Source organism: Melopsittacus undulatus, unplaced genomic scaffold, assembly GCF_012275295.1.
Source record: "Melopsittacus undulatus isolate bMelUnd1 unplaced genomic scaffold, bMelUnd1.mat.Z mat_scaffold_750_arrow_ctg1, whole genome shotgun sequence".
NCBI lineage: Eukaryota > Metazoa > Chordata > Aves > Psittaciformes > Psittaculidae > Melopsittacus > Melopsittacus undulatus.
In genome coordinates this window covers 24,668-35,582 of record NW_022994563.1, presented here as the reverse complement: position 1 = coordinate 35,582, position 10,915 = coordinate 24,668, and the positions used below count along the sequence as shown (strand labels likewise).

Here is a 10,915-nt window from a genome sequence, read left to right as displayed (position 1 = left end):
TTGCAGGCTTCTGTAAAAATCAGGAAGCAAATAGCTTGTCACAAGCAATTGAGAAGCTCACTAGAACAGTAATGTTTGCTGAAAACCCAAATGAGCTTATTTCAATGTTTGTTGTGTAGTTTGAACATGAGAACAAACACTGGAAGTGAATGGCTTGTTACAATCCACTCTCCCATTAAAATCCAAGCTTCAATTTACATAACTCACCTTATTATTCATTATTAGTACTCATGTGGGAGCCATTTATAGTCCTTTATTGACCAATGATGGTGGTTGCGTAAACATGCAATCAATATCAGTGGTATTAAGCTAAGATGATATTTGTGATTCAAGCAAGTTTCCAGCTCCAATTATTCTTCTGGATGACTGAAGTGCCAAGATCACTTTGCCATGTCATTTCTACTCAGAATTCTCAGAAAAGTTGATTAAATAGACCTTCATTATCAGAGACAAACTGTATATGTATCCAAGCGTTCACTGAGGACAGCAGATGATCAGTCACTGGAGGAGGACTTACCCCAGTCCATAAAACCCTTCCCTGCCATAAAATAGAAAGTCATTTATCTGAATGGGGCCTACAAGGATGCTGAGAGGGACTCTTCTTCAGGACTGTAGGGATAGGGCAACAGGTGAGGGTTCAAACTGAAACAGGGGAAGTTCAGGTTGGAGATAAGGAAGAAGTTCTTTACTGTGAGGGTGGTGAGGCACTGGCACAGGTTGGCCAGAGAAGTGGTAAATTGCTCCATCCCTGGCTGTGTTCAAGGCCAGGCTGGACAGAGCCTTGGGCTGCATGGTCTAGTGTGAGGCATTCCTGTCCATGGCAGGGGGTTGGAAACTGGATGATCTTAAGGTCCCTTCGAGCCCAAACCAGTCTATGATTCTGGTGACATAGTGACTTTGTGTCAGGACTGTTAATGCTGACTTTTTTGTTAATAATTCACATTTTTATTCAGAATTGCTAAGCCAGTGGTGTGTCAGGGTTTGTGGCCCATTTCCTCATGAAAGGAGAGAGATGTTTAGAGTCTGGAGCCTCAAGAAATGTGGGTAAATTGGGATATCTAGACATAAGGTATCATAATGATAGGAAAGAAATAGCTCATTCCCAGGAGTAGGTGTAGCATTGCTTTGGATATCAAGGTTTGAGAGAAAACATTTTACCAGTCCTACTCCTTTTTCCTATGTTTTCATTGAAGACAATAACAAGGTCAGTTGAACACAGTCATGAGTATCTCAGTCAGAGCTAACTAAGCACTTAGGAATAGAAATCATTTTTGCTACTACATCACTCGTGATGTAGGAAGAATAATGAATCCAGATGTTCCATCTCATGCACCCACGTTTGAAATGTTGGCTTAAATGTTAATGAATGAGCTGAGGCTTTTTTTGGCAGAAAACTCCAGTCCCTGGAGCCAATGAGTTTGAGACTCATCAAAATAATGAAAGCAAACTGTAGGTGATGGGTTTTCTGTTTGCTTCGATCTTCCAGATGAATAAAAGCAGTGCTGGCAGCCAGAGATTGATCTCGATGGTGTAACTAAAATAAGTCATTCCAGCTGGAAATTGTGACAACCCGAGTGTCTGCAACTTGGAAGGCAAATGTCTCATTTGTCTTTATATTTCTTTTTGATTGATGACTCCCCCTTTTTCTTGAGCCATATTCTAGCAGCAACGAACAATTGCCCCGTGACAAGAATTCAGTGTGTAGACACTATGAGATCTCCCACCATGACTGGGATCTGGCTGAAAGAGCTTTGCACAGAGGGAGGCAAGAACCACCATCTTCCCTGCAGTTGGAGGCAATCATCTCAGGAGCATCATGCGTTAGAAATTACCTTACTTGAGGGAGTCAAAGCCATTTTGGAAAACAAAAAACACACTGTCAAACAGTTATCATCAGGAGGTAGCCGCATATCAGCCTTGTGGTTAGGATTCTTGCCTGAGATGTGGAAAATGTGTGCAGGCTGTGAATCAGCAGAGGCTGGAAAAGACCAATCATATCCTCAGCTGTGGGCACAAGAAAATGTGTCTGGGTGCTTTGGGAGCCCTGAGAAGGAGCAGTGATTGACAGCATGGGATAGCCAGTGCTCTAAGACCAGGTGACCCAAACGCTACCTAGATCCCAGGTGAAGTTCAGCATCACTGATCCAAACACCTCCCCGAGCCATTATTTCAATGAAAAGCTAAACTTGTAGATAAGATACAAAACATTTATCATAGAAGCCATGCCAGCCTTCCTTTCTTTCTGCCTTTTTCTTTCTTCACATGCTTTTCTCTCCTTTCACGTTGTTCCCACGTGAGGCTCTCTTTGTTCTCTGTCAATGGCCATGATTCATCAGCTCACTTGCTTTTATTTCCTTCTCTGTGCATTTCTTTTTTTTTCCTCTCTCTGACCTCTTTGCTTCCCACAGTAGCTCAGAGCCTGAAACCTCTGCCACAGATGGGCAGCTATGTTTGAAGGGCTTTGTAAACCCCCAGGTCTCAGATAGTGCAGCACAGAGGTGAAAAGGTGATGGGTATTTTGCTGATATCTGGGATTCTTTTGACCCTCTGCTAGCCATGCAGGGCTTATGTATCCCTACTTTAACATTTGTACAACCTGCACTGAGATCTAATAGCAGCTTCAGAGAGAGCACTGAGACATCCAGGGAAGGAGAAAGTGAGCATTAGCTGGTCCATTCTTGCTCACTCTTTCCAGGCTGTTAGGACAGAAGCATACACTGGCTTCACTGTTCTGCATCCTTGAAGGATGCAGCTTTTAAGAGATGTCTTGGGTAACATCTCCAGCAAATGAATCAGTGCTGGGATGGGAGGAATGAGAAAGAGGGATATTGAAGTCCAAGAAAGCAGCTCCTCATTCAACCCTCAGCCTTCCCTTGTGATTGCACCCTATAGGCACTACATAGAGGGCACACGGCAAGTTAATGTGTAACATGCTCAAATAACTTGTATGGCTTCATAACACTTTAAAAGAGGCGTTTCCTTCTCTTCCTCCACAGAGACTTGAAGCTAGACAACGTCCTTTTGGACAATGAGGGACACATCAAAATCGCTGATTTTGGGATGTGCAAGGAGAACATGTTTGGAGATGCAAAGACAAGCACTTTCTGTGGGACTCCTGACTATATTGCTCCTGAGGTAGGTGTGGGGTCCAAGGGAGGTCAGCAAGATGCTGTGGGACAGAGAACATGTTTGACCTGCTTTTGAGCAGTTCCAGGCTGGAAACTGGATTTCAGTTTGACTCAAAGTCTGTGTTGCTGTCTGGCATTGCATATTTGTGTGGCTCATATATTTTCTGTGCAAGTGGGCCTGGAAAGCAAGTGGTGCTTGACTTAACCAAGAAACAGAATGCTTAATGGAAATCCAGCTTGGGCCATGGCAGAAGGAGCTTCAAGACGTAGGTCCTGAAATTCAAGGACAGGAACAGCATGAAGAATGGGAAGCATGTTCCATAGCAAGCTAACAGTAGGAGGCTTCAATGGCTATAAAGGCTCCTTTATAGCGGGTAGGAAGCTGTGTGGACTTTTAAAGCATGATGTTCATCATAACCTAAGAGAAAATAGAGGAAGGTGGGATAGAATGTCCATCTGGACCTGATTCTCCCTCCTCATTGATTGACCACTTTATAGATAAAGGGAGGCTGCGTCCATAATAAAGCAGAGATGGGGGTTCACCTTCCCCTGGGATATGCTCTGATGTTTGAATTGGGATAGCACCTGTAAGCTTGGACATCTTTCTTACCCAGACAGGTTCTCAGCTGTCTGCAAACACAGCCTGTATTGAGAGCATCCTCCCAGAGCTGAATAAGACACTATATGCTCTGTGGTATAACCTTAAAACTGAACACAGGCTTGATGGTCTGCCTAGATAAAAACCAAGTAATAGCTGCTGGTAAAAGGGATGGAGATGTTTGGAGACATAAACAGGAGGGTGGCCATACATCCTGATTTTCACTCTCTAAATGCCAGCAGTTAGGAGAGGCACTGCTCTCTGGAGGACAAGTGGGAGCTGACTTCTTGACTCTGGGGTTTGGATGACCTGCTTCTCTGCTTTGTCTGTACACAATGCCAAAGCACCTCATGTCACCGCAGGAATCCATCCCTGGAGCACAAGTTGTCTCCTGGTGAAGGACGCTCTAAAACTAAACATGATGGAGTTGTATCAAGGCCAAGCTGTGCTTGAGCTATAGAAGGGGAAGGCAGAGCTTGTAGCTTGTGTAAAGGTCCCACTCTGTTCCCCTGTCTCAGGAAAGCTGGAGTTTGCATGGAGGCAGGCTCCAGGCTCCATGCAAAACCAGACCAACAGTTCCTCTTCTGCAGTTGCTATCTACTGATACCTGATGGAGAAATGCTGAGCTTGGGCTCTATGTAGCCATGCAATAAAATTGGGTGGTCACAGACACAGACTTTAGCTTGCCCATAGTAATGTCCTTGCTTCTCCTTATTTCATTCCATATCTACAGAGACAGAAACTTGTTCTTTTTTTTCTCCTAGTAAATTTAGATCTTTTGGACTAGATCGCTCCAGAAAGGAGAAAGCTTCCTTAACCTGGTGACTCCACACAATGATAGATCTTATTATGGAGAGGCTTTGACTAATTAGGTGGCAAATTGGGGCCAAAGAAAACATTTTTCACCTCAGAGAAGAACGTATGAGTCATCCATGCATCATGTCTGACATCACTCTGAAATCCATTTATTTGCCTTTCAAGATCTCATTTTCTGATGTTAGTGTTTTCATGATGGATATTGGTACTTTCCAAATAGCTTTTAAAGCTTTTGGTTTTTACCCTCTCCACTATAATTCATTGATCTTTTACTGTGAACCAAGGGCTTGATTCTGATCTAGGTTACATCACTGCTGGCAATCTCGTCAAATCAATTGGATTTGTATTGCCTAAGAGCAGACATAAACATGCTCTGCAATCAAGTTGCAATGGTCTTTTATTCCACTTTAGGATGCTTTTATTTAAGAATAAAAAAGCTATTTTCTGATCCTAAAGAAGGAGAAAAGAGAGAGACAAATGTTAATCCATTATCTGTGATTTTACTTCATAGAAAAGAGAAAGACTAAACCAGCTCAGAGTTTTGTTTCTGCACCATCATTTATTTTAGAGATTCAACGGGTGCATATGAACCATTTTACATCTAATGGAAAGCACTGATAGAGTTTATGGATCATCTCTCCCACCAGAGGCTGGAGCACTGGCCTTGCTGTCAGTGTTTCAATGCAGCTGCAAGCACTGTAATCTGTTACAGTCTCAGCGCCTTGGCTAAAGCCACACACATGAGGAGGCTTTGGGTCAATACACAGGCAATTTAGGGAAGGTCATCGCTCCAGTTGACTATCCCCTGGTCCCCACACACTGGATGTAGCCCTCACTTTATAGCTGAATGAAAAGGAACAAACCAGTGGATAGACTGAGGACAAATTCCCATCCTCTACTCAGCCGGTCTGAGGATGGCAGATCAACAACTGCTTTCTCATGCTTTTCCTGGGGCAGGCTTTGCTGGGGTAGCTTCACACCATTTTACTGACTGATAGCCCTACAGTACCCTTACACTGCCACATTTGTGATCTTAAAATACAGTGTGAGTTAAGTCAGTCCCAAAATGCTAATGCCTGACCATTTGTCTTCTTGGCTCTCACAAACCTGATTTGAATCCTTGGAATAACTTGAAGAGCAGACCAAAGATGACTTGTCTCACTTCTTAGGTTTGAGACTTCCGTGGTAGCCAAGGATTCATTCAAGTAACTTAAGAGGTATCTGCAACCTGTTATCTGCAGTGTGAAGGACTGTTTAGGCACCCAGAGGTGGCTGTGACTTGGATGGAGTTCCTTGAATCCCAGCCTATGCACAACCAGTAGATTCTCTGGCTCATGCTTCAGGCAGAGGGAAGCATCTCTGCTATCCCTCTCAGTGCAAAGTCAGTTGGAAGGTCAGGGTCTGGCCACCCTTTTGAAGCTGAAATACTCCTCACAGACCTTTTGCATCTGACTTTGTTACTCCTCTCTTTGGGCAGATATTGCTGGGGCAGAAGTACAACACCTCCGTTGACTGGTGGTCCTTTGGTGTCCTCCTGTATGAGATGCTTATTGGCCAGTCTCCTTTCCATGGCCAAGATGAAGAGGAGCTTTTCCAGTCTATCCGCATGGATAACCCATTCTACCCTCGCTGGCTTGACAAAGATGCAAAGGACATTTTGCTGAAGGTAAGGATTACCACACATGGAATAAAAGTCTTTTTGCCACAACTATCATCTCTGATTTGTGCATCTTCAGCTGTTGTTCAGAGAAACACCTTTAGTGTGATAGGCCCAGGGAGAATCACTTTATTGTCTGTGGATCAAAAAGCACAACTGACCTAAGTCATGAGGCTGTCTTTGTGTCTTCTTTCTCCAGAGTTGTGACGGTGCCTTCTGGCATCCAGTACACAGGATCACAGGGTATCAGGTACCAGCAGAGATCAGTTTCTTTGCAGAAATGCCTAAGGCACAAAGCATGTTAAATCCTGGAAAAGTTATTCTAGCAGGCTTCAAATGAGGGGTTACAGTGACTTCCTCAATAACTTTGGCTTTGAAGCCGTTCTTGTGCCTTAGATATGAGGACATGCAGGGTAGATTGCTTTGGTGTTCATCTTGATTTTTAGTAGAGGATATTTTGTATCTTTGCACTGAGCTAAAGAGCAAGAAAACAAAGCCTGAGCCATGTCCTGAAGTGGCAGAGCTGCTCAAGCTAGTAGCACCATGTCATCTCATTTTTGGCCCTTTGGATCTCTTACATAGTAATGCATAGTGTCCTTTCTGAGTAGAGCACTCTTCTGCTTCCCTCTAATGGGCATCTTCCTCCTCCTTTAAGTTTCCCTTCCATTAATACACTGATTTTTTCACTTCCTCCTTCTCAGCTCCATGCCATTTAGCATTGTAGCCTTTCTGGCTTTGGCATGCAAACTGTTCTAGAGCTGCAAAACAGAAATGCAATGAAGTCACAACCGGTCTAACAAGTTCCCTCCCCTCAGTTGGGCTTTGGACTGATGTTGACCATGATCTAAGCTAAGGCATTGTAACTCAATGGGAGCACAGTTAAGAGAGCATGTGCAGAGTGTTATAATGGTTCAGCTGATGTGAGGCAGCTTATTCCTCACAAGATTTTGGTTATATTTGATGTACAGTCCCTACCTTCACTTCTGCATTTACAAAGTGACAGGACAACATAGAGCGTTCCACTATCAGAAAATGGAGAACAGGAGATTATTTAGCATCTGTGCAGTGCACAGCAGGGCTCTGGTGTTTAAGTGTCACTATAAAATGATAATGAAAACAAAGCAGTTTTCCAGGAAGATATTTTGAATGTCTGTATGTGGTACTTACACTGACATCTTTCTGTACAACCAACCTGTAGTTCTGTCAGGATTAGAGTTAGTCATCACCTCTAGCAATCAATGAACCTCCTGGCTTAGGAAAAAGGAATTAAAAACTCCATTAAGGGCTATTCTCATTGCCACTGACTCTGGATAATGACATACTCCACCCTGCTTACTGCCTTAATGCTTAAACTATCAGCACAGAATTTAACCCATAGACTCTGCATTGCTGTGTATCAGTTGCCTGTAGAAGACTCCAGTTTTGGCGAAGCCTTGCCCACAGTGTTAACAAAAGCCCAATGCTAAGGTGTTTTTCCAATCTGGCCCTCAATAGTCCCATATATCAGATTATTTTGCTGCCACTTTTGGAATTAGATATTTCTATTTGTCTTTGATGGGTGCTGTCTCTTGTATGCTCACTCTTGGCTGAATAGAGAAGCAAGCAACTTCTACTGTATGTAACCCAACTGCATTTTGAAATGAGCTCCAATAGTAAAGTGCTTTTGAAGATTTGCCCTTACCTCTGCAGTAAGACAGGCTGTGTCCAGGTCCCCTGCTGTCAAGTGTTGCCATTATTCCTCACCATTGACTTTAGAGGGATACAGGATCTGGTGCTCTATGAGCCAGCTGCAGATGTAAAGATGAATTTTAATCTATTCACAACCCACCATTACAGCAGTACTTCAGGATTACACTCCTCAAACTCTCCCCCAAAATAACTTCAATGCTTTCAGAGCTAAATGGCTCTTTCATCACCATAAAAACATCTATGGGAAAACAGGCTGTGTTTACACTGAACTGAAGAGTGGGCTCACACTTACATGTAGCTGATGGTGAGAACCGTGCTTGAGGCTGAAGTCTAAGACCCTATCTGGTAGGACTGTCTGAATGAATACACTGTCACTGATAAAAGACTTCTCTTTCTTCAACATTCTAGCTTTTTGTGAGAGAACCTGAGAGGAGACTGGGAGCAAGAGGGAACATCCGCCAGCATGCCTTCTTCCGGGAAATAAACTGGGAAGCTTTAGAAGAAAGAAGGATGGAGCCTCCTTTCAAACCCAGAGTGGTAAGGATGCTTCTTCAAACTCCACCCATCTTATGTCTTTCTGTCCTAAATCATTCATTCCCCAAACATTGAAACCCCCCCAAGACATACCAAGACCCACAGTAATGTTATAAACCATCTCTTTGGGGGCACTGCCAAAATCTTCAGACATGGCTCTTTAATGTCAGCGACCTCAAATCCTGTTTAGATTCATGGAGTCAGCGTTTTGAAGGTGCCTAAATGTCTGCTTTACATTGGAACAGCTTTAGGCACCAAGTGAAGGCTTTCAGAATGCCCTCAGACTTTCAGAGTGATCTTCTGGAGTTGTCCTGCTCATGCAGTCATCTCTCTGTCTAAAAGTAGATGCAGGACCTTGACCTTAGGCAGGCAGAATGGAAAGTGTTGATGTCCAAATACAGGTTATATTGTTCACAGGCTGTCAGTATGTAGTGTACTTCAGACACAAGCAGCTGAAACCATATACAATTTAGATCTACTACAGCCTTACTCACTGTATGTTTGTTTGTTGGCTGGGCTGCCTGACCTGAGCATCATGACTACTATTATGTGATGGCTATATGCACAAGTCTGGCATGCCCACACCTGAGAAACCATAAATTACTCATTTTCTCAGTTACCATAGAAGGGGTCTGGTCAACACTTCAAAAACCTTCACTTAAACACAGAAGTACAGCCCATTCTGTCAGGATTATCTTTCATTGTACTGCAGAAGGTAAAGAAGGAAAAGCATTTCACATAATAAGGTGATTGGCTAAGTGAGGATTCTCCTGACTATTCATAATAGTCATAATAACCTATCAAATTCCTATTAACAACAATAATAAAATTTAATTTGACAAGTGCATTACGCTTTCATTTTACAGTCTTTCACAGGTGTTATTTAATTGATGGTCTAATCTGCTGTGTTACAAAGCTTCAGCATCCCTTGCCTGGCAGAATTCACGGATCAGTCTCAGTGCCTCCTATGTAATATTTATTCCCATTACTACTTCAATAGAATTGTAATAGGCAAGTGATTAGCAGTGGTTGCTGGATATTAAGAGCTCAGGCAGAGGTTGACAGGGTGCCCAGAGAAGCTGTGGTTGCTCCATCCCTGGCAGTGTTCAAGGCCAGGTTGAACACAGGGGCTTGGAGCAGCTGCTCCAGTGGAAGGGGTCCCTGTCTATGGCAGGGGTTGGAACTGGATGAGCCTTAAGGTCCCTTCCAACACAAACCAGTCTGTGATTCTCTGAAGTTCACTGCAGTTTGATATCTTACTGTGCCTCATTTGGTCTGGAGCAACCAATCATTGCGCAAAAGGCCAAGAGAAATGCATTTCAGGTTCCCTGGCTGTGCTGAGCTTGCTCCCAGCTAGTTAATCTGAGCCTGTAGGAAGCAGCCTGATAGGGCCAGTACCATTGTAATGAAGATCTGCATATTACTGGTTTGACATGTTTTTTTTGTCTTCTTTTTCTTGAAGAAATCTCCAAGTGACTGCAGCAACTTTGACAAGGAGTTTCTAAATGAAAAACCAAGACTGTCATGTGCTGACAGAGCACTCATTAACAGCATGGACCAAAATATGTTCAGCAACTTTTCTTTTGTGAACCCTAAAATGGAGAAGATACTGTGCTGAGGTCCTCCTTACTGAAAGAACTCTCTTTAATGGTGAATACTCTGCCACATGAAGACTGTGCATGGTGGTTTTTATGAAGACCCTCCAGAAAAACACCTCAGTGAAAGTCTGTACCATGCCTGGAGGGTTCCAGCTTATTCCAGTCCATAGCCAGCTACTCTTCATTACTGATGAAGTTACTTGTGATATCTTTCGGTCTCTCATGTTCTTGAAGTTGAGAGCATCTGAAGAAGAGGAGGTGCCAAAACCTGTTCCTCACTACTTGTATACACAGCCAGTGGGTTTCTCTGTAAGAAAAAAAACAACTATATTTGAGTTTCTTTCTTCTGAAGGACAAGTGGTTTGCTTGAAGGCATCAGAAGGTATCTTGGAAGACTTTGGGCTGGATGTTTCAGTAACCTCCACTTGCATGTGTGTGGAATTGTGCATGTATGCACAGTTTTAAGAAGCAATTTCACTCCCTGCACAAGTAATGTTCACAAGTGTTAGGGTTTGATTTTGCTCTGCTGGGACAAAGACACTTTGCAGGTGCCCATTCCAGCATTTGTACATCTCAATCAGAGGCACTGAAGACTCAGCCCCAAAGGAAGATCATCGCCATGGCAAGTGTCAAGATCAATGCAGAAAGCCGGTGGCTTACACTTGGGACTTGAGCAGGAAGGATGTGAAATTGCAGTCCAGCAGAAAGCCTTGAGAACCCCCATTTTAAAGCTTTAACTGTCCTTGCACACACCAGACTCATAGCAAAACCAGGACTGGGCTTTCTGGAGTTTTATCCTAAAGGTGGAAGAGGTTTCCTCAAACCATTGTTAAAGTGTAGTAAAACTGGCCTTCCAGTCACAGCACTGGTGTATTTCACCTGAAAGGTAGTAATC

General features: G+C 43.4%; 1 protein-coding gene across 1 annotated transcript; it reads left to right on the top strand.

Moving 5' to 3' along the window:
• Positions 1-2,970: 2,970 nt before the first annotated feature.
• Positions 2,971-10,189, top strand: LOC117438872 (protein kinase C theta type-like; the record flags this gene model as incomplete). The annotated part of the gene is made up of 4 exons (XM_034074263.1): positions 2,971-3,135; positions 6,020-6,208; positions 8,297-8,425; positions 9,885-10,189. Coding segments are annotated over 4 exons (639 nt in total), but the record flags the coding sequence as incomplete, so codon positions are not given.
• Between the last annotated feature and the right edge of the window lie 726 nt (positions 10,190-10,915).